Below are 22,730 nucleotides of genomic sequence, written 5' to 3' on the forward strand. Positions count from 1 at the left end.
CCTGCCATTTTCTCCTTGAGATGAAGCCTTTCAGAGCCTTTGTATTGATGTCATCAGCCTCATCCTCGTGTTCGCCCTGGAAACATCATGGAGATGACAGAATGGTAACACAAGATTGTTTCTTGTCAAAAAGTTTTCCATTAGTCCCATCAACCCTTCCTGAGACACAAAGACGTCCTCACCTGGAACCATTCATGACCCAGACACTCCAAAGCAGTCAGTCGTTTTCTGAGGAGAGAACTGATCATTTAGAGTCACGTCCACATTAGAGCTCATAATATAACAAAAGAAATGTCCATGGCTTTGCGTCTTACTCTGGGTCAGGCTGTAGGACAGAGTGGAGGAAGTCTTGGGCCTCTGAGCTCCTGTAACTGAGGTCGGCTGAGTCCCAGTTCATTGTCCCATCCCCCACTCTCAACAGAGTAGCCCGGTCCGTCTCCCCGATGAACGGACAGTGGCAAATCAGACTGCCGGGACACAGTAGGAGTTTGTTTATTTTCTTTGTCCTTGCCTTGTCACAATAATCCCACAGCCAGTTTGGGAGAATCAAAATCCAAAAACATGTCCTTTGATGCACGTCTCACCAAGCCGCAACGCTCTGATTGTCTCTAACCTCTAATGCTGACTCAGTATAATAACAATTACAAGTAATTTGCAAAAACCCAGTGGCTAACATGCATTGCATTAATCTGAAATGTTCAAACATACACCACTTACCATAAATAAGCCACAACACCAACAGACCTGACAAAGGAGATAAGACATTACTGCAAGTTCTAATCGCATTTTGCCTTCATACAGGACAGTAGCACTGATGTACCAAAACAGACATCTTTAGCTTACCAGATATCACTTGCAGTAGTGACAGGGTCTTGATGTACGATCTCAGGAGCCACAAACTCTGGAGAGCCAAACCTGCTGTACTGGTGTCTTGAAGTGTCGACCTCTTGAGAAAAGCCGAAGTCACAAATCTTAATCTCCTCTTTGGGTGGAAACACCATCAGGATATTGTCTGGCTGCGTGGATTAGAAAGGCAGTTGCTATCATGTCAAAACTAAGCTGACCATTTGGCATTTTCAATACAGAAAAAAGGACTCTATTAACAATCAAATAATACACCACCTGCCCTGTGAATATGCCTGTCCGGAGAGCTTACTTTAATGTCCAGGTGGAGGATGTTCATGCTATGGATGTGAGCGACTCCCTCAAGGATTTGCTGGATGTACATTTGCACCTGGTAAAATGGAAACATGGTCGGGTTCATACACATCCTAGAGGCAGTCACAACAGCAGATCAAAGCTCTGTTCAGATCATAGCTCTGTTCATCAATACTTGTACCTCTCTCTCACTGACGGATCCCTTGAAGAGCAAATGATCGAGGAGGCCACGAGAAGAGCAGCTATAAATTATGTTAAGAATGATTTATGGTATTATATTGGTCTCCTGTTCTACACTGAAATTATTGTCTGTGAACTGGGTGGTGGAAGAGAATTTTACAATAGATTACTGGCAGCTTGGTGACGAATACAATTCTGCATTTAATTTTACAGTAACCTGCTGTATTACACAGTATTTTACTGTAAAAACACTGGTTAGGTGCTATTAGGTTGAAGTCTTTACACAGTACAGGAAATTCATGAACTGGTGTTTCATATAACTCACACTTCTACAGGCTTTAACAGGGGCTTTTGAACTGACATGAAAACAGGGAAAACAGACCAAAGGGAAATGCCATAACAGGGAACAGTCTCATCGGAGGACAAACGATACAGTATTCTGACTCAGGGGGGTCTGCGGTTGGTGGGTGTCCCCTTGGTTGATGCCTGCCAATGTGGGTGGATTGATTTCCTGCCTGTTGGGCCCTGTCCGGGGCCTCCCCCGGGAAGGGCCACAGTGTCGCCGGACCCCCCAGTCTCAGTTACAAGATGTTACGCTGCTATATTATTGTGCTGGGGGATATGAGGAATGCACTTTCTAACTTTTCTCAGTCTCCTCCAGTTTTAAATTTTAGGAGGAGATGAGGTCCTGGTCCACACCTGCGGAGTACCTGGTTTGAGGGGCCCATTGCTGTCCCTGTCCTTGTCCACCTGGTCATACTTTTGACCTAGTCTAAAATCAAATTGACTCTGGATTTAGCCCAGAGAAATTTATAAATTATTCCAATTGGACTCTTAATATCTCACCCGGCACAGCCAGAAGAGGACTGGTCACCCCTCTGAGCCTGGGTCCTCTCTAGGTTTCTTCCTAAAATCTGGCCTTCTTAGGGAGTTTTTCCTAGCCACTGAAATCCAACACTACTGTTGTTTGCTCCTTGGGGTTCAAGGCCGGGTGTCTCTGTAAAGCACTTTGTGACAACTGCTGTTGTAAAAAGGGCTTTATGAATACATTTGATTGATTGAATGATTGGTGCAATCCTCATAAATATGTTAATAAGCCACAGACAATACTATACACAAACCAGTGGTCAAAAGGGTTTTGGCACTTTAAAGATACTGGACACAACTGAATACTGTGGCTGAATACTGCCAGAGGCCAAGAGGCCAATATTCAAACCAACAAGAACAGTGTGCAGATTGATTGTAGTGATTTCTCCATGAACCTGCAACAAGATAGTGTGGAGGTTACGTGATCTCTTTTGGGTCTTCCTTAGCAGGACTGGTTGTGGAAAAGATGGAAGCAGAATGAGGAAGGATACACTTCGGTGACCAGCACCAGTGTCTTGCGTGTCGAGAAGAAGTCCAGCAAACAGGCCAGCCTGGGATGGGCCAGCCGGGACAGCAGGTCCCTCTCCTGGAAGGCTCGCGTCCTCGTGCTGCTTCTCAGGGGCAAGAATTTTGCGGCAAAGCCCTCGCCAGTACTCCTGTGAGTGACTCTCTTCACCACGCCATACGTTCCTCTAGAGATGCAGTACAGGGAGAAGATGCAAAAGAAGTATGCCATTCGGGGTATTTGGGACACAGCTAAGGGCAGAGTCACCTCCACACTGCTCACCTCCCTATCTCCTCATGAACGTCATAGACAGACAGCAGTTTCCTCCTCTTCCCAAGCTCCACCTCTCTCTCCTGTGACTCCAGTGGACCTATAGAAAAGAGGAGCTGGATGATGTTGTCACAGGTAGTCAACAAGCGAATTTGGTATCTGATATCTGATGTCATGTTGGATAAGGATGCCTGTCTTTCTGAGAGTCAAAGGGTTGATATTATCAGTATTATCAGTTGGTATTATCAATATTATCAGTTGGTATTATCAATATTATCAGTTGGTATTATCAATATTATCAGTTGGTATTATCAGTATTATCAGTTGGTATTATCAGTATTATCAGTTGGTATTATCAGTATTATCAGTATTATCAGTTGGTATTATCAGTTGGTATTATCAGTATTATCAGTTGGTATTATCAGTATTATCAGTTGGTATTATCAGTATTATCAGTTGGTATTATCAGTTGGTTTTATCAGTATTATCAATTGGTATAATAAGTATTATCAGTTGGTATTATCAGTATTATCAGTTGGTATTATCAGTATTATTAGTTGCTATTATCAGTATTATCAATTGGTATTATCAGTATTATCAGTTGGTATTATCAGTATTATCAGTTGGTATTATTAGTATTATCAATTGGTATAATAAGTATTATTAGTTGGTATTATTAGTATTATCAATTGGTATAATAAGTATTATTAGTTGGTATTATCAGTATTATCAATTTGTATTATCAGTATTATCAGTTAGTATTATCAGTATTATCAGTAATATCAATTATTATTATCAGTATTATCCGTCAGTATTATCAGTATTATCAGTTGGTATTATCAGTATTATCAGTTGATATTATCAGTATTATCAGTTGGTATTATCAGTATTATCAGTTGGTATTATCAGTATTATTAGTTGCTATTATCAGTATTATCAATTGGTATTATCAGTATTATCAATTGGTATTATCAGTATTATCAGTTGGTATTATCAGTATTATCAGTTGGTATTATTAGTATTATCAATTGGTATAATAAGTATTATTAGTTGGTATTATTAGTATTATCAATTGGTATAATAAGTATTATTAGTTGGTATTATCAGTATTATCAATTTGTATTATCAGTATTATCATTTAGTATTATCAGTATTATCAGTAATATCAATTATTATTATCAGTATTATCCGTCAGTATTATCAGTATTATCAGTTGGTATTATCAGTATTATCAGTTGATATTATCAGTATTATCAGTTGGTTTTATCAGTATTATCAATTGGTATTATCAGTATTATCAATTGGTATTATCAGTATTATCAGTTAGTGTTATCAGTATTATCAATATTATCAGTTGGTATTATCAGTATTATCAGTTAGTGTTATCAGTATTATCAATATTATCAGTTGGTATTATCAGTATTATCAGTTGGTATTATCAGTATTATCAGTTGGTTTTATTAGTATTATCAATTGGTATTATCAGTTGGTATTATCAGTATTATCAGTTGGTATTATCAGTTGGTTTTATCAGTATTATCAGTTGGTATTATCAGTATTATCAGTTGGTATTATCAGTTGGTTTTATCAGTATTATCAGTTGGTATTATCAGTATTATCAGTTTGTATTATCAGTATTATCAGTTGGTATTATCAGTATTATTAGTTGCTATTATCAGTATTATCAATTGGTATTATCAGTATTATCAGTTGGTATTATCAGTATTATCAGTTGGTATTATTAGTATTATCAATTGGTATAATAAGTATTATTAGTTGGTATTATTAGTATTATCAATTGGTATAATAAGTATTATTAGTTGGTATTATCAGTATTATCAATTTGTATTATCAGTATTATCAGTTAGTATTATCAGTATTATCAGTAATATCAATTATTATTATCAGTATTATCCGTCAGTATTATCAGTATTATCAGTATTATCAGTATTATCAGTTGGTATTATCAGTATTATCAGTTGATATTATCAGTATTATCAGTTGGTTTTATCAGTATTATCAATTGGTATTATCAGTATTATCAATTGGTATTATCAGTATTATCAGTTAGTGTTATCAGTATTATCAATATTATCAGTTGGTATTATCAGTATTATCAGTTGGTATTATCAGTATTATCAGTTAGTGTTATCAGTATTATCAATATTATCAGTTGGTATTATCAGTATTATCAGTTGGTTTTATTAGTATTATCAATTGGTATTATCAGTTGGTATTATCAGTTGGTTTTATCAGTATTATCAGTTGGTATTATCAGTATTATCAGTTGGTATTATCAGTAGGTATTATCAGTATTATCAGTTGGTTTTATCAGGATTATCAGTAACAGTAAGGACACAGAGAGGCTCACATTATGAGGGCAGTGGGTAGCCTGGAGGTTAGAGCATCTGAACAATAACTGAATGGTTGTTAGATCAAATCCCAAAATGTGAAAAATATTTTGTTTTCTCCCCAAAAAATTGTTTTATCCTTAAAGGCACCCCAGGGGCTCATTGGGCCAGATGGACTCACCTCACCAGTTCAGAAGGTAACCAAGTAAAAAAGAAATCCCCTGCCTACTAACCTGCCACATATCACTGTAACCAATCCAGCCTCCTTCCTAAACCCCTGGAATACAATCACGTTTCATGCAATTGGTGAAGAGCCTGATACATGTTTTTCACAATGGATGGAATTATCCTGTCCCCATGTCCTTAGCAGAAAGTGCTTTAGCAGGGACAGATGTACCGGGGCCTCACCTTGTTCCACCATGAGTTTAGCCTGACAGGATGTGCTTCCAGAGTCATTAAAGGCCCAGCACGTGTAGACGCCGCTGTCCTCGCTCTCTGGGCACAGCACAGACAGACAGCAACGGACACCATTCTGGACCACCTCCACGTTCTCATTGGCCAACAGCTCCTCTCCATCCTCCAATCATATGACAGACACAGCAATAATACGCAATAAGTCACAGCTTCTACAACAGGACAGCCTCAGTGGTAGATTGGACGCTAAAATGGCTGCTCAGTCAATAAATGTGTGTTCTTAGTTAAATGCATTAAAGATGCAATCTGAATAATCAATTGTACTCCATTATAATAGAATAATTATAATATCTCAGTTAGGGTTTTGATGAGACACATAAATGACATAATGGACAATTTTCAGGGTCCCATTTTGGCTTGATGGCAGCACTTTTACAACCAGCGGCCATGTTTTAGTGAATCATAACAGTAAATGAGTAAATGATGGTCTTAAATTGTGGGAGCACATTAGTTAGAGGGATCTCTACCTTGTACCACTGAATCTCGGGGGCGGGCCTGCCTGTGATTATGATGGTGAATGTAGCTGATTGGCCGGGCTCTACACACAGGTCCTCTGCTGGTACCTGGATGAATGGAGGAGCTGAGGAGAGGAAGTGAGGTCTTTCTCTGAAATCATTCAAGTCTAATGGAGCATCAGCATGAGCATGCCCAGTATGGTACCTTTGGGTATTTCCTGTATTAATTCAGGTACATAAAGTTCCTCCACATCCTCAGGTCTCTCCTGAAGCTCCTTGGGGAACTGCGCTTCTATGTAACCTCTGATCGTGGGGTTGGTTTCTTCTGGCCTTCCCTCGGCTCTGTGGAGAGAATCATTATATTAGAGATGAAATGGATATGCAATTAAGGATTGACAGTCCAGGATAGGCGGACTCACGACTGAGAGTATCCAGGCTGGAAGAGCATTTTGACAATGGAGGTGGGGCTGAAGTCAGTCTGTAGCCACTGCGTCACCATGGCAGCGGACCAGCCCTCCGGTTCTGAGTCTGGAAGCACAGTAACGTAACTCACCAACTGACAGACGCACAGTGACGTAACGCACCAACTGACAGAAGCACAGTGACATAACTAATCAACTGACAGAAGCACAGTGATATAACTAACCAACTGACAGAAGCACAGTGACGTAACTCACCAACTGACAGAAGCACAGTAACGTAACACACCAACTGACAAGCACAATGACGTAACGCACCAACTGACAAAAACACAGTAACGTAACTCACCAACAGACAGAAGCACAGGGACATAACGCACCAACTGACAGAAGCACAGTAACGTAACACACCAACTGACAAGCACAGTAACGTAACACACCAACTGACAAGCACAGTGACGTAACGCACCAACTGACAGAAGCACAGTGACATAACTCATCAACTGACAGAAGCACAGTGAAGTAACTCATCAACTGACAGAAGCACAGGGACATAACGCACCAACTGACAGATGCACAGTAACGTAACACACCAACTGACAAAAGCACAGTAACATAACACACCAACTGACAGAAGCACAGTAACATAACACACCAACTGACAGAAGCACAGTAACATAACACACCAATTGACAAGCACAGTGACGTAACGCACCAACTGACAGAAGCACAGTAACATAACTCATCAACTGACAGAAGCACAGTGACATAACTCATCAACTGACAGAAGCACAGTGACGTAACTCATCAACTGACAGAAGCACAGTGACGTTACTCATCAACTGACAGAAGCACAGTGACGTTACTCATCAACTGACAGAAGCTCAGTGACGTAACTCATCAACTGACAGAAGCACAGTGACGTAACACACCAACTGACAGAAGTTGTTTAGGTGTACTTAGTGTCTCATTGTCTTCACATTAGCTGGACCTTCTTTAAAAGTGATATATTTCTTGAGACTAAAGTTGACAAAGTCTGTCAAATCATTAACAGTTATGTGTATTTATAAATTCTGATATAATATTTTTTTACAAAAGTCACGTACAATTTGTAACCTTACCTTTACACTTGCAGGAACAACAAAACCAGTCTTACCTTCGGTCTTGACAGACACACAACTGTAAATCAGGCCCTGAACAGGACACCCCAGTGGGGGCATGAGGGGCGTCTGATGCCCAGCACATGACCATCTTGCATGGGTAGGAGTGGAGGGTTAGCTGGGCATGCGTTTGGAGAGGAGGACCCAGCCACATGCACTGGGTCCATGGTACTTGAAACACAATGAGACTTACATGGTGACGGCTCTGTGAGGTACTTCCTGCTCGCAAAATACACAGGAAGTTGGGATGGCGAGCCGGAGGGTCATGAGGGATGGATTGACTCAAATGATCAGCTGGTATCCAAAAGCCCAATGGAATACTACTTATAACAGAAACTTACAGCTCATAAAGTAAAGCGATTAATAGATCCTGCAATGCTATTGATCTATTTTTTTGTTTTGCTGTTTAGCTAATGTTGACAAATGTCGCCTTGAAATACAGAAAACTGACTTTAGGGGATAAATGCATTTTGTTGAATGAACATTCAGAACATTTGACAGCTATACAGATATAGCAAAGTTCTGCTCTCTGTAAAACATCATGTGGTATAAAAAGTCTATCCTGGAAGACAGATTATGCACTTCGAAAATACTTTGAAGTCCATGACTGAGTAATCTGTATCCAGGAAAACTGCCTAGGTGTATATTTATTATGGCCCCTTATTTCCCCTGTTGGGAGTAGTTAAAGCTTTTGGAAATCCACCAAGATCAGTCAAATGGGGCAAAATGACCCGCTCCGTTCCAATGCTATTCATTTCTGAAAGATGGAAACATGATGAAAATGCAAGCAAACACATTTAATACAAACATGTATCAATGTATTTTATGAATATGTACAACTAGGAATGACATGCCATCAATGCTGATAAATAATGTAGCTGTTTAATGATTTTTGGGTGTGTTGGAAATGAAATGGAGGACAAAGGGTAACCTAGATACTGAAAACATTTCAAAACTGAAAATGAGGAACTACAATGATGACTGACAGTGTGAAAACAGATAAAAGGTGAAGTGATTTGAACTAGTGAAGTGAAATGAGGTAAAACTAAGAAATGGCATGTGCTTTCCTAATCCCCCTTCTTCAGCTTGTTTTGTTCAAAGGATTAAAACTGAATAGCAAAATATTTGTCCTGAGAAATCAGCTAGACCGATGGGGTTGTTGCCCTGGTCTTATTAGACTTGAATTAAATTACCACCAGAGGATTTAACCATGCAGTGTCAATAAAGCACGTGGACACTAAAGGTTAATATCTCTACAATACCCTGCCCCAAACCTTTCTCACTCCTGGGAGGATGTTTACCTGGATTGGGTGGAACTCGCCTACCTTTGGTCAAAACAACCTGTGATTGGTCAGGCTCACTGTCAACCAGTTGTGCGAAGGCAGAGCTTAGCTCTGCTCTACTCTTGGCACAGCCCAACTGGTTCCATAGCTGAAAAGTAACAATTTCGACATAAAATACACCATTTATAAACGGTGCAGAGGATTCACTACAATGAAGAAAACGAAACAGCCCACATTGTAACTTATAATCTGTGAATCATAAATGCACGTAACAAAGGAGAATTGAATATGAAGGGCATAAAAATGTTTTAAAGACGCCCTGTAAACATACCTCACACTGATACTGTCCCAGGTCTGTCTCTCCTGGGTTGAGGATGGTGAGGGTCAGGAATCCACTGTGGACATCAGTCTCTATACGGTACTTACTTGAGTCTGTCAGCTCAGTGCCATCCTTAAACCACCTGACCAGAAAAAAACAAGCCAACCAATCAAAAAAACTGCATGTGGGTTTCATCTGATTGGGGAGTATGTTTTTTGTTTGGGGGGTTGTGAATGGCTTAACAGGTATGTGTGAATGTACATTTCTGGGAGACTTAGGACTTGTTGGCCAGTTTCTCCAGCTTAACATGCCATCTGAAACAGGACACTCTAATGATGTCCAAATCTGCCCTTGGACTCATTCATTCGACCAGAGGGAAGAGTGCCCCCTACTGGCCCTCTGCAGTATTTGGTCTCCCATCCAGGGACAGACACTTCTTAGCGTCAGAGGCCAGACAACTGTCGGACGCAGGCAGCTAAACTGCTTGCAAAGTAGAAGAAGAATCCAGTTCAGTGTGCTGTAACATACCTGATTCTGGGTGAAGAGGTCATGTGTGTGGAGCAGGAGAACTGAACGACCTCTCCCTCCAGCAGATATTCATTCTGCAGCCCAGTAATGAACCTGGGGGGAGCTGGAGACAATGAGTAATGAGTTAATTCTCCTGTGGACAATATGCTAACATCCATCCATCCATCCATCTTCTTCCGCTTATCCGGGGCCGGGTCGCGGGGGCAGCAGTCTAAGCAGGGATGCCCAGACTTCCCTCTCCCCAGACACTTCCTCTAGCTCTTCCGGGGGGACACCGAGGCGTTCCCAGGCCAGCCGGGAGACATAGTCCCTCCAGCGTGTCCTAGGTCTTCCCCGGGGTCTCCTCCCGGTGGGACGGGACCGGAACACCTTCCCAGGAAGGCGTTCCGGAGGCATCCGAAAAAGATGCCCAAGCCACCTCAGCTGACCCCTCTCGATGTGGAGGAGCAGTGGCTCTACTCTGAGCTCCTCCCGGGTGACCGAGCTTCTCACCCTATCTCTAAGGGATCGCCCAGCCACCCTGCGGAGAAAACTCATTTCGGCCGCCTGTATCCGGGATCTTGTCCTTTCGGTCATGACCCAAAGCTCATGACCATAGGTGAGAGTAGGAACGTAGATTGACTGGTAAATCGAGAGCTTCGCCTTGCGGCTCAGCTCTTTCTTCACCACGACAGACCGATACATCGACTGCATTACTGCAGAAGCTGCACCGATCCGTCTGTCAATCTCCCGTTCCATCCTTCCCTCACTCGTGAACAAGACCCCTAGATACTTAAACTCCTCCACTTGAGGCAGGCACTCTCCACCAACCTGAAGTGGGCAAGCCACCCTTTTCCGACTGAGGACCATGGCCTCGGATTTGGAGGTACTGATTTTCATCTGCTAACATATTAGAAGCAAACTGTGACACATAAAATGTGTATAGTGTATTGTTTGTAGTGTATTTAATGGTGTGAAAAGAAAATGTAATGATTCATTTAAAACAACTCCCATCCCATCCTCAATATAGTCAACACTGATTTCATATTGCGTGAACATTTTTGTTTGTTTAACTCCTTTCTGATATTTTGCAATACTTGTATCTACAACCTTGTCCAATCATGACTACTCCCACCGCATTTGGGTGAGTTGTAGATCCCAGCACATTTCCCACAACACTGGCATCCACGCAAATCCATATAGCAAATTTGCTCCGACCATGTTGCCCTGCCACTCCCCAGGACATGCTTGCCAAATTGCATCGTACATGGTGCTTCCCAACCTGCGGTTTTTGTGGTCAGCTTGGCGCTACAAAAGAGCATTTCACATTGCCTTGCCATCTTGAAGGCAACTGTAGGTGACAAATTACTTACCTTCCACCACTAAATCTGCCAATGTGCTAGCATGGCCCACAGAGCTGACAGCGTAGCACACGTACTGTCCAGAGTCCTCGGAGGTGACCCCATCCAGGATGAGACAGCAGGTTCCTGCCCGGTCTGCCGTGAGGACGTGGTGTGGGCCGTCTTCTAGAACCACGCCACCTGGAGATGTGAGGTCGTAGCGTTGGGAACCTTATCGTCTTTGAAGAACAGGATGTGCTGTACCCATCCCTTTCACCAAAGTTACCTACAACAATGGACTCTCTGGAATCTCACGCTAACTCCACCTAAAGCTAAATCCTTTCGGTTCAAGTGTTTGCTACGGACAACAGATGAAGAGCCGACCCAGCCCAGCAATCTGATTGGTTTACCTTTGAACCAGCTGACCTCTGGCTTGGGCGTTCCTGTGACTTGACAGGCCAGTTTAACAGTCTGCCCAATCTTTGCAGTGCAGTTGGCCAGGTAAACTTTGAACTCTGGTGGACCTAGAGAGACACGCACATCAACACCGTAATGAAGACGAGGCAACAGACGAGTGGTGTTGCCTGGCTGGATGGTGGATGACGGGCGGTGGCAACAGACACAGGCAGACATTTTACCACTAGTGACCAGAGAGGCCACACATTGCTCCAGAAGACGTAGAGGAACTCACAGCTGTCGGTTAGGCTGGAGCGTTGCTGCAGCTCCTTCAGGTCCTTAAGCCAGGAGAGCTTGAGCAGGGCGGAGCGACCCCGCAGAGTGTATCTCCTCACGGAGCCCCGATGCTCGTGCCAAAGCCCCCAGCACCTCTCATCTCCTCCAACCATCTCTTTCACCTCTACGTCGTCCAGCTGGGGAGAGGGTGTGGGTTAATAATACAGTGCTGCGTTTGGGTTTTGGTTGTGATTCCTAATTTCGTATATATTCCACAGAGAGATGACCCAGTGTCATGGGACACAGAGGCCGTGGGTTTGAACCCAAATGTATTCACTAGGCCTGGTGCAGATGTGGACTCAAGTTGAGGGGTCAGGGGTTACCTTCATCTTGTTCTTGAAAGCGTAGGTGTCACAATTTGAGCCGGGGTCTCTTTTGGGTTTACACAGCAAGACGCAGTTCCTGAAGAGGAACACCTGCCTCTGGTGCCCCCTGGAGGAGGTCTTGACCTCAGGGGACTCCTCCCACACAGTGAAAGAGCCCTGGAAGTATGAGAGATGTGGTACAAATGTTTCAGGTTGACTTCAAGCATTTTTTTAGATTTCTGCATCAACATGAGAACAAAATCTTATATGTTTAATAAATTGTAATTTCAGCTGTTAATAATGTCGCTTCCCTTCCAGCATCTGAGCAACAGTGGATTTGATATTAGGTCAGTTACCTGCCGGACTGGTTCCCCCAGAGCAGTGAGTGGGGCTGGGTAGTTTTCTATCAAAGACACCTGCTGCAGGTTGTTGGACCGCCAGGGTAGACAGGACACCATGGAGAAGGCATCTTCCAGCAGAAAGCAGTTCTTCCCACACCTAGCCTTGTTCTTGATCAACTCCTGACAACATACACACAGGGAGAATGTCTGCATTCAGGCATCTAAAAGGTCTCAAAATGGCCCCTAGAATAAAATGATGAGAACTGACCTTGAGCAAACACTGGTAGGTCTGAATCCTCTCCACTGGTCTCTGTAAGAAGGTGATGACATCCAGGACTGTAGCTTCTGGGAACTCAAGCTCGGTTTCTGTGTTTTGCTGGAACATAAGATATGGCCAACATATGAATGTGAGCCGGGCACACTGGGAACATGTGAGTGAGATGAGGGCCCTGGGAACATGTGAGTGAGACAAGGACCCTGGGAACATGTGAGTGAGACGAGGACCCTGGGAACATGTGAGTGAGACGAGGACCCTGGGAACATGTGAGTGAGACGAGGACCCTGGGAACATGTGAGTGAGACGAGGGCCCTGGGAACATGTGAGTGAGATGAGGACCCTGGGAACATGAGTGAGACGAGGACCCTGGGAACATGTGAGTGAGCTGAGGACACTGGGAGGAACATGAGTGAGCCGAGGACACTGGGAACATGTGAGTGAGACGAAGACCATGGGAACATGTGAGTGAGCTGAGGACACTGGGAGGAACATGAGTGAGCCGAGGACACTGGGAACATGTGAGTGCAAATATTTTCTGCCTTATATTTAATTGTGTGTGATGATAAAGGATCTGATGGATACCTTGATGTACTGTTTAATGTTCTTGTCAGTGAGACAGGCCTCTGCTGGTGTTTGGCCCACCATGTACTGCAGATACTTCTCAAAGTCCTCTTCATGTCTGACCAGATGTATGGCCACAGCATCGTCAGTGAAACATTTCCTCAGACCAGGCAGAATAGACCTGAGACAGTGGGAAAATTACAACAGTATTTACTACATAAATTAAACAAAAACACATTTACACAAAAAACATATTTCATTTCATTATCCAGCACACATTATAACCATAAAAAAGAGGTGTGATGTTCTCACCTATCGTGGAAATCAATGATGTCCATGATGTTTCTGAATATGGTTACTTTCTGGTTGAGGATGGTGACAGGCACCTGGGGGCTGGTATCTATGTTGAAGAGATAGTGGGACGTGAAGTCCTTCATCTCCTTTACAAATTCTTCTTCCCCATCAATGAGCCCCTGAATCAACTGGCTGCAGACACCCGGGAGGTCACATACCATATAGAACATTGCAAGAAACTATAAGAGTCAAACGTAAAAACAATCAATGTAATGAATTCACATTCATTCACTCACCTCAGTGCCTTCCTGTACTCCTCGTCTCTAGGCCCTGAGCCTCCTATTTCCTGCTGTTGTGTCCTCATTTGTGGAAATATCTCCTTTAGAAAGAAATATATAGTAAAAATAATTCAAAGCTTAAACTGATGTTAATTCTGTTGATTTTATTCCCCTCCATCACCAGGGCACCAAAGACCTCCTACCTGTCTCCTTTTCTCCAGGTACGCAGGGCAAACCCACCCTTGGCGTGAGGTGGTGGCCTTGGAGGGTTTGGTGCGGACCAACCACTTATCCGGGTGGACCGAGTCCAGAACCTCCACATACTGACCCTCTTTCAACATGAAGCTCTCCTTGCTGCCACTGTGCTGAGGGCGGCAGTTAACTCTGGCCACGTAGATATCAAAGACCTACGGAAAACATTTGACCAGAAGGGTCGACATAGGGTTCAACCCATTGACTGTGAAAGCAAATATTAGGGTTACAATCCAGACCAGACGTGAGGGATTCATTCAAAATGTGGGCCACACCTCTTGTCTATCCCCTTCACCTTCTGAATCTGAGCCAGAACCTGTAGGGGCAGTGGGGGTGTGGACGCGGTGGTGTTTCGGAGAGGAAGTTCTTAAACTGGCATCAGCAGCTGTAAGGGGGAAGTCAGTGGAAACGAGAGTGTCAAGCTAAAGGTCAGTGAGGAACGCGTACTGCTGTAAAAAGGTACTGTTGATCCTTTAGGTTAAGAGCAAGAGAGACATTTCAGATTACTCTATGGGTTATTCTGTAATAACAATTCTTTATATTTTGAGAATATTTATTGTTAATGCAGCCAGAATTAATTTAGTTTAATGATAGAATGTTAACAAAAACAGATCCAAGAAATAACTGACCTTTGACCTTCAAATGCTTCTTTGGTGGTTGAGTACTGACGTTCTGTTCTTTAGACTCCTGGGGTTGCTGGTCCACCAACTTAATGTCTTCTTTATCCCTATGGGAATATATCTTTGCTCATTAACAGATTAAAGTATTGTAATAAAACATTGAACACATTTTAAAAGAACATTGTAGCAGTCTGACCTGTGCTGATCTTTAGTCACGATTTCAACAGGCTCAATAAAGTCTGGAGCTGTGTCATAATCAGAGGGACTTGACACTTGGGACAAAGTAAAAGATGAAGCATAGTTAATAATGATATAATACAGAGGCAGAGCTTAATTGGGTGCGATGGATGCGCTGCAGGAAATTAGCTTTAAAATAACATGTCCTAGGGGAATTTGTCGAATTTCCAAAAAAAATTATTAAGTTATGAAGAGTCCTGTAAAATATTACATGAAGGGGACACTATATCTGCAATACAGAATCTATAAATAAATCCGAGGGCATGTCCTTTTGTTCCACATGAAGTGTCCCAGTAGGGTAACGTCAGGAAAAAACAACAGGTGATCTGATACGAAAGGTAAGACCTAGAGTGAAAAATACAACCAGTCAATTTCGGACACTGATTTTACCCCCAGCAGACAACGAACGTGTATGGTCCAGTTCACATTCTAAGGACGCGTCATGTATACTTGACTTACTAGAACTAGCTGCAATGAGAGAGGCCCTCCTTCTCTGTTGTAAGGTTATGCGGGAATCCTCATCAGTCAGGTTGTAGGCCTGCCACAAGGAAATCCCCTCGCTCGTCACAGAACCCGCAACCTCCTTCCCAGGGGTGGAGATCTGGGCTGGCTGGTGAGGGCCAATGGAGGCCAGGACTGGGTGCACAGCAGGGGTGGAGGTCTGGGCAGGCTGGAGAGGGCCAATCGAGGCCGGGACTGGGTGCACAGCAGGGGTGGAGGTCTGGGCGGTGTCTGTAGTGCTCTTGGCGGAGAATGGAGTCTTTTGAGTTTGGCCTACAGTTATGTTGCCATTATACGAGGTCACACCATACTTGTTGACCACCTCGCAAGTATAGACCCCAGCGTCTATGGCTGACATGTTGTTGATCACCAGTGTGCAGACGCCGTTCTCCGAGGTTTTTATGTAGTGGCGTTGGTCCCCTGTGATTTGTTGTCCGTTCTTCAGCCAGCGCACTGCATTTGGCTTGCCTTCAGCCACACACTCCAGTCTGATGGTACCATTTGTCTTAGCATTTTGGTTCTTAAAAACTTGCTTGAACACTGGCCGCATGCCTTTGCGGGACTTGTATCCCTTAAAAGCCGCCTGGATCTTAATGGCAGCTTCCCGCATCTCAGGTTCATCATTTATGCTAATTTCCATGTCAGGTGCAGTCTGGTGAAGGTGCTGAGCAGACTGGATCCCCTTGGGAACTCCAGCAACAGCAACTACAGGCTTGAAGATCTCCTTTTTAAATGACGCCATGGTTTCTAATCCAGCATCCAGCACTACCGATGCCCTTCTAGCTGGCGGCAATGGCTGTTTCTTAATCTCATCCACCCCGGCGTCTGAAACTACAGACGCTCGTCTTGCTGGTGGAACCGGCAGTTTCTTAACCTCATCCACCCCGGCGTCTGAAACTACAGACGCTCGTCTTGCTGGTGGAACCGGCAGTTTCCTAACCTCGTCCACCCCGGCATCTGAAACTACAGATCCTCGTCTCGCTGGTGGAACCGGCAGTTTCCTAACCTCGTCCACCCCGGCATCTGAAACTACAGATCCTCGTCTCGCTGGTGGAACCGGCAGTTTCCTAACCTCATCCACCCCGGCATCTGAAACTACAGATCCTCGTCTCGCTGGTGGAACCGGCAGTTTCCTAACCTCGTCCACCCCGGCATCTGAAACTACAGATCCTCGTCTCGCTGGTGGAACCGGCAGTTTCCTAACCTCATCCACCCCGGCATCTGAAACTACAGATGCACGTCTCGCTGGTGGAACCGGCAGTTTCTTAACCTCATCCACCCCGGCGTCTGAAACTACAGATCCTCGTCTCGCTGGTGGAACCGGCAGTTTCCTGACCTCGTCCACCCCAGCATCTGAAACTACAGATGCTCGTCTTGCTGGTGGAACCGGCAGTTTCCTGACCTCGTCCACCCCAGCATCTGAAACTATAGATGCTCGTCTTGCTGGTGGAACCGGCAGTTTCTTAACCTCATCCACCCCCGCATCTGAAACTACAGATGCACGTCTCGCTGGTGGAACTGGAAGTTTCCTGACCTTGTCTACTCCGGCATCTGAAACTACAGATCCTCGTCTCGCTGGTGGGACCGGCAGTTTCTTAACCTCATCCACCCCCGCATCTGAAACTACAGATGCTCGTCTCGCTCGTGGGAGTGGCAGTTTCTTAATCTCATCTACCCCGGCGTCTGAAACTACAGATCCTCGTCTCTCTGGTGGAACCGGAAGTTTCCTGACCTCGTCCACCCCAGCATCTGAAACTACAGATGCTCGTCTTGCTGGTGGAACCGGAAGTTTCCTGACCTCGTCCACCCCAGCATCTGAAACTATAGATGCTCGTCTTGCTGGTGGAACCGGCAGTTTCTTAACCTCATCCACCCCCGCATCTGAAACTACAGATGCTCGTCTCTCTGGTGGAACCGGCAGTTTCTTAACCTCATCCACCCCCGCATCTGAAACTACAGATGCTCGTCTCTCTGGTGGAACCGGCAGTTTCTTAACCTCATCCACCCCCGCATCTGAAACTACAGATTCTCGTCTCTCTGGTGGAACCGGCAGTTTCCTAACCTCATCCACCCCAGCATCTGAAACTACAGATGCTCGTCTTGCTGGTGGAACCGGCAGTTTCCTAACCTCATCCACCCCAGCATCTGAAACTACAGATGCTCGTCTTGCTGGTGGAACTGGAAGTTTCCTGACCTCATCCACCCCAGCATCTGAAACTATAGATGCTCGTCTCGCTGGTGGAACCGGAAGTTTCCTGACCTCGTCTACTCCGGCATCTGAAACTACAGATCCTCGTCTCGCTGGTGGAACCGGCAGTTTCCTGACCTCGTCCACCCCAGCATCTGACACTACAGACGTTTGTCTCGCCGGTGGAACCGGCAGTTTTACAACATGGTCCCCAATCTCTTTCAATGGCCTTTTCACCCTCAGTTCTACTTTAGTCTCAGTTACCATAGACATCTCCTTGTCCGTCACTGTATCTGTGTCTGGCTGTTTTACTGTCTCTTTCTCTTTCTGGTCTTTCTGTGTCTGCTTTACCATAGATGGCTCCATCCCTTTAGACCTCAGTGTTGGTATCAGCTGTTTCTCAGTTTTGTCCACCACTGTATCCTTCACTTTACTTGGTTGCTGCTTAACTGGCTCCATCTTCTGCTGGTTGGTCTCGGTGGACCTTAATGACCGTTTTTCATGCGGGTCAACTGTCTTTTTTATCTCATGTTCTTTTAACTCCATGGTGGATTCTTGAGTGATGTCCCACTTCTTTGTCAATGGAGGTTGGGATTCCTGTGGTGGAGAACTGGAATAGGCAGCATTCCTGGTGTCACTTGTGGAACACATTGTCTTGAGAGGTTCAGTTTTAGCTGGGGGAAGCTTTACTACAACAGAGGCCGTGGTCTCTGCCTTACCAGCCTGACACGTGTAGCTGCCACTGTCCGCCTGCTTTAGATCCAGGATGTGAAGCTGAAACACGCAGCCGTCCTGCTTCATTTGATACTTCCTGTTTGGCCTGAGAGTAAGCTGACCTTTCCTCCACTGGACTGGCACTCCGGGCTTAGAAAGCTCACAGAACAGGAAGGCAGCATCTCCCTCCTCAGTCTCCACAGCCTGCAACTCCTCCTCAAAGTGTGGAGGAAGCTCTGGGGAGAGGGAATCAATCGATCAAATTTATTTATAAAGTATTTACACCAGCAGTTGTCACAAAGTGCTTTTACAAAACACCCAGCCTGAAACCCCAAGGCTCAAGCAACAACAGTGTTGAAGCATAGTGGAAAAACTCCCTAAGAGGGGCCAACATTTAGGAAGAAACCTAGAGAGGAACCAGGCTCGGAGAGATGACCAGTCCTCTTCTGGCTGTGTCGGGTGAACATTTTAAGAGTACAAGTTGCAATAATTCATAAATGCATTTGGGCTGTGTCCAGAGTCTATAAAACCTAATCCAGGTCAGAAGCATGACCGGATGGACAAGGACAGGTATTACTCTATTGAGTATTGCACTTACATTTTCCACAGAAGTCATAGAATAGCATACCCACACTAAGGTACAGAAAGCTTTATTTTCTAAGTCTTTACCATTGACAGTCAGTTTTGCGCTGCCCTGCATGTCTCCTGTGTCACAGGAATATATCCCAGAGTCATCTGGCTCCACCCTGTGGATCAGCAGCAGGTTGAGCTTCCCCTCCTTACGCGTCACATACTTATCTCCATTCAGAAGGGGCATGTTGTTGCATCTCCAAGTGACGGGAGTAGTGAGGTCAGAGGTCGTACAGGATAAAGTGGCTGTCTCCCCTTCCATGATGACAATGTCCCTGGGCTTCTTCTCAATGAGTACTGATCAGTATAGAGACGGGAAACAAAGCAAACTCTTCAGGGTTTATTACACACTGTTGAGAGATACCCTAGTTGATTAAATTATGTAGAATAACAAGATTGCAGACCTTTGGGTTTCGGGAGCACCAGCAGCTGGGCAGAGGTCCTCTCCTCCCCAACCACAAACTCCACGGTCCCAGTTTCCTCTGGCGTGGTCATGGTCAGGACCAGGCGCTGCTGGTGGCCATCGCAGCTCATCTGGTTCATCTCATTCTTTTGAAGGGGGCTGGAGCCCAACCACCACTCTCCCTCAGCCACGCCCGGGTGGGACAATTGACACACAAATACTGCATCCTGCCCGGCTGTGATCTGTACATCCTTCAGACCTGACAAGATCTTCACACGCTCTGTAGAGAATGGGTTAGGGAAACATTTTACAGGCAAAACAAACTAACAAAAACATACTGCCAATGCAAAAACACAGAAAGTCTACAGTATTTTCCTTTTAATCAGAAATTTCTTTTTCATGTTCCTCAAAGTTAAAAGCGTTTTACTCATTAATAGTGGTTGGAATGAAGAGAGTGATTTCTGACATCCTCCGTCAAATGTGGTTCTAACATTTAAACTGGTTATAAAATTATTGTGACCTCATTAGAGAAAAATAGGATTTTGTGGAACATAAATTTGGCCTGTGTGGTCAGAGCATATGTAGCAAAATGTTGCTCCATCAAATGTCCAATTGGGCAAATGTGTTACTCTGTCTCTGAGGAAGTAAACCAAATGCTCCACGTTCGCAGTTCAAATTGAGAAAAGTTCTAAATATCTTCTCAGCCATATGTCCTTCACAAAGAGTAAAAATACGTGTAAATGAGTGTAGCCAGTTCAGCCAGGAAACCTGCGTGGTAATTGTCAGCAACGCATCAGCTGATGTCAGATTGCTTGTATCACAATGTCAGGTATTATACCTGCCTATTGTAATGTCAGGTTACTTATGCTGATGTAATGTCAGGTCTGATATGCTGATGGTCTTACGTAGGTCAAATCCACCCACCACCCCTGTCTCCACCTGTTTGGCTCACTCTTTCCTTTGTGGGGGGATCAGTACTGAGTACGTTGATCATTGTATATGTGGATTGTTATTAATAATATTATGGTGATTTTATTGGTGGTTCTATCGTAAACACGATCCTGCGAGTTAATCCAGAGGAGCAGAACCAAATGCCAAGACATTGCTGTACAGAAGTTCTCTAATAAATGGCTAAACTAAAACATGGTGTTTTCTGTCTGAACTGTGTTTGAATGCATAATATAATATTTTACTGTACATTTAAAAAAGGCCTTAACCCACCTTTCACAACCAGCATGGCGGTTGTTCTCTTTCCTCGGGTAATGCAGCTGTACTCCCCAGTGTCTTCCAGAATCAGCTTCTGGATCTCCAGGGAATGAATAGGGCCTTTCTTTTTCACTGTGAACCTCTCCCCATCAGTGACCAGGCAGGAACCTTTCCTCCAGGTCACAGGGACGGTAGCACTGGACACTTCACAGGACAGGACCACTGACTTACCCTCAAGCACCACTTGGCTTTCCAGCTCCTTCTCAAAGGACACTGATACAGCAGCTGGAAGAACGAGGCGAGGCAAAAGGACATCATTAGAAATGTCATTTCTGTGCACTGTAAATTATTATTTAACAAGGTTTACAACTTAATTTTACATTTCCCTGTGGTCGATTTAAGTAATTGGGGGGAATCCTTCACTCAATGGAAATAAGGATATTTTTCTGTAAATTACACAAACACAAAACAAGCCAAAGACCACAACAATGACAACATAATAATAATAATATGAATTCCTGTTGTATGTAATCCACATTTCCTGACTCCAAAGTGCCATTGGAATGTACCTTTCACATTAACTTCAGCAGTGGTCTTCTGCTCCCCGAATATGCAGCTGTACTGTCCCACGTCCTCCGGCTGGGTGTTCCGGATGAACATCTCTGCTACTTTCCCCTCCAGCCTCATCCGGTACTTGCCCCCCGGGATAACCTGTTCCTCGCCCCTCCACCACTCCACTGGGACCCCAGCCTTGGACAGCTCACAGCGCAGCGTCACCAACCCCCCCTCTGGGGCCTCCTGGTTCTTCAGGCCCATTTTGAAGGTAACCGGGATGGCTGAGGACGTGAGATTGACACCAACCAACGTTTGTTGTGCTTTTACCAGGATGTCACAAAATGCTTACATTTAAAAATGTTTACTTTTTCAGTACACAGCGAATAAACTGTCGGAGCCCATGTGGGTTACTATAAACGAAACCCTAATGACCCCCCCATAAGAAACCCATGTCCTCTTACGAGTGATGTTGACCAAGGCGGTGGTTTTGGCATCTTCGTAAACGCAGCTGTAGACTCCGGTGTCACCCAGCACGGCGTGTCTGATCATTAGTTCCATCACCGCCTCTCTTCTCTTTATCTGGTACCGTACTCCGTTTTTTAACAGCACTTCTCCCTTTTTCCACTCGGCCAACACCCCTGGTTTAGAGAGCTCACAGACTAACGTCACACTGTTCTCCTCTTCCACTTCCTGGTTCTTCAGTTTCACCTTGAACGTGACGGGCGGAGCTGAGGGCAGCAAATAAAATGTATCTTATAGAACAAACTCGTAAGAAGTCCACAGAGAAAAGTGTGTATAGCACTGAGGTGCGACAAATCGTAACTGAATGTGAAAGGCTTTACGTCTTCTGAGTTTCTACAAATGTAACTGTTGCATTTAGTGTGGATTGATTTAGGGTGGATTGATTTCCTGCCTGTTGGGCCCTGTCCGGGGCCTCCCCTGGGTAGGGCCACAGTGTCGCCGGACCCCCCTGTCTCAGTTCCAAGGTGTTACGCTGCTATATTATTGTGCTGGGGGATATGAGGGATGTACTACTAACTTTTCTCAGTCTCCTCCAGTTTTAAATTTTAGAAGGAGATGAGGTCCTGGTCCACACCTGCGGATTACCTGGTTTGGGGGGCCCGTTGCTGTCCCTGTCCTTGTCCACCTGGTCATACTTCTGACCTAGTCTAAAATCAAATAGCCTCTGGATTTAGCCCAGAGAAATGTATTAATTATTCCAATTGGACTCTTAATATCTCACCCGGCACAGCCAGAAGAGGACTGGTCACCCCTCTGAGCCTGGGTCCTCTCTAGGTTTCTTCCTAAAATTTGGCCTTCTTAGGGAGTTTTTCCTAGCCACTGAAAT

General features: G+C 44.5%; 1 protein-coding gene across 1 annotated transcript in view; it reads right to left on the minus strand.

The window, feature by feature from the left end:
* The window catches only part of obscna (obscurin, cytoskeletal calmodulin and titin-interacting RhoGEF a), a 38,591-nt gene that overhangs the window by 8,604 nt on the left and 7,257 nt on the right, over nucleotides 1–22,730 (minus strand). The window contains exons 14-48 of the mRNA XM_029121740.2: nucleotides 21,844–22,110; nucleotides 21,397–21,663; nucleotides 20,843–21,112; nucleotides 19,623–19,901; nucleotides 19,258–19,515; nucleotides 15,645–18,824; nucleotides 15,145–15,220; nucleotides 14,958–15,055; nucleotides 14,604–14,713; nucleotides 14,280–14,483; nucleotides 14,095–14,177; nucleotides 13,817–13,990; nucleotides 13,526–13,685; nucleotides 12,935–13,042; nucleotides 12,682–12,846; nucleotides 12,344–12,502; nucleotides 11,980–12,157; nucleotides 11,699–11,812; nucleotides 11,322–11,489; nucleotides 9,970–10,072; nucleotides 9,454–9,583; nucleotides 9,165–9,270; nucleotides 6,680–6,788; nucleotides 6,466–6,602; nucleotides 6,273–6,385; nucleotides 5,740–5,908; nucleotides 2,993–3,080; nucleotides 2,697–2,897; nucleotides 1,340–1,400; nucleotides 1,157–1,234; nucleotides 844–1,016; nucleotides 718–744; nucleotides 315–467; nucleotides 183–228; nucleotides 2–76 (exon numbers count right to left, since the gene is read on the minus strand). Of these exons, the coding sequence (XP_028977573.2) occupies nucleotides 2–76; nucleotides 183–228; nucleotides 315–467; nucleotides 718–744; nucleotides 844–1,016; nucleotides 1,157–1,234; nucleotides 1,340–1,400; nucleotides 2,697–2,897; nucleotides 2,993–3,080; nucleotides 5,740–5,908; nucleotides 6,273–6,385; nucleotides 6,466–6,602; nucleotides 6,680–6,788; nucleotides 9,165–9,270; nucleotides 9,454–9,583; nucleotides 9,970–10,072; nucleotides 11,322–11,489; nucleotides 11,699–11,812; nucleotides 11,980–12,157; nucleotides 12,344–12,502; nucleotides 12,682–12,846; nucleotides 12,935–13,042; nucleotides 13,526–13,685; nucleotides 13,817–13,990; nucleotides 14,095–14,177; nucleotides 14,280–14,483; nucleotides 14,604–14,713; nucleotides 14,958–15,055; nucleotides 15,145–15,220; nucleotides 15,645–18,824; nucleotides 19,258–19,515; nucleotides 19,623–19,901; nucleotides 20,843–21,112; nucleotides 21,397–21,663; nucleotides 21,844–22,110 (8,087 nt within the window). The remainder of the gene's footprint in view (nucleotide 1; nucleotides 77–182; nucleotides 229–314; nucleotides 468–717; nucleotides 745–843; nucleotides 1,017–1,156; nucleotides 1,235–1,339; nucleotides 1,401–2,696; nucleotides 2,898–2,992; nucleotides 3,081–5,739; nucleotides 5,909–6,272; nucleotides 6,386–6,465; nucleotides 6,603–6,679; nucleotides 6,789–9,164; nucleotides 9,271–9,453; nucleotides 9,584–9,969; nucleotides 10,073–11,321; nucleotides 11,490–11,698; nucleotides 11,813–11,979; nucleotides 12,158–12,343; nucleotides 12,503–12,681; nucleotides 12,847–12,934; nucleotides 13,043–13,525; nucleotides 13,686–13,816; nucleotides 13,991–14,094; nucleotides 14,178–14,279; nucleotides 14,484–14,603; nucleotides 14,714–14,957; nucleotides 15,056–15,144; nucleotides 15,221–15,644; nucleotides 18,825–19,257; nucleotides 19,516–19,622; nucleotides 19,902–20,842; nucleotides 21,113–21,396; nucleotides 21,664–21,843; nucleotides 22,111–22,730) is intronic.

This window comes from Esox lucius, chromosome 8, assembly GCF_011004845.1.
Source record: "Esox lucius isolate fEsoLuc1 chromosome 8, fEsoLuc1.pri, whole genome shotgun sequence".
NCBI classification, from domain to species: domain Eukaryota; kingdom Metazoa; phylum Chordata; class Actinopteri; order Esociformes; family Esocidae; genus Esox; species Esox lucius.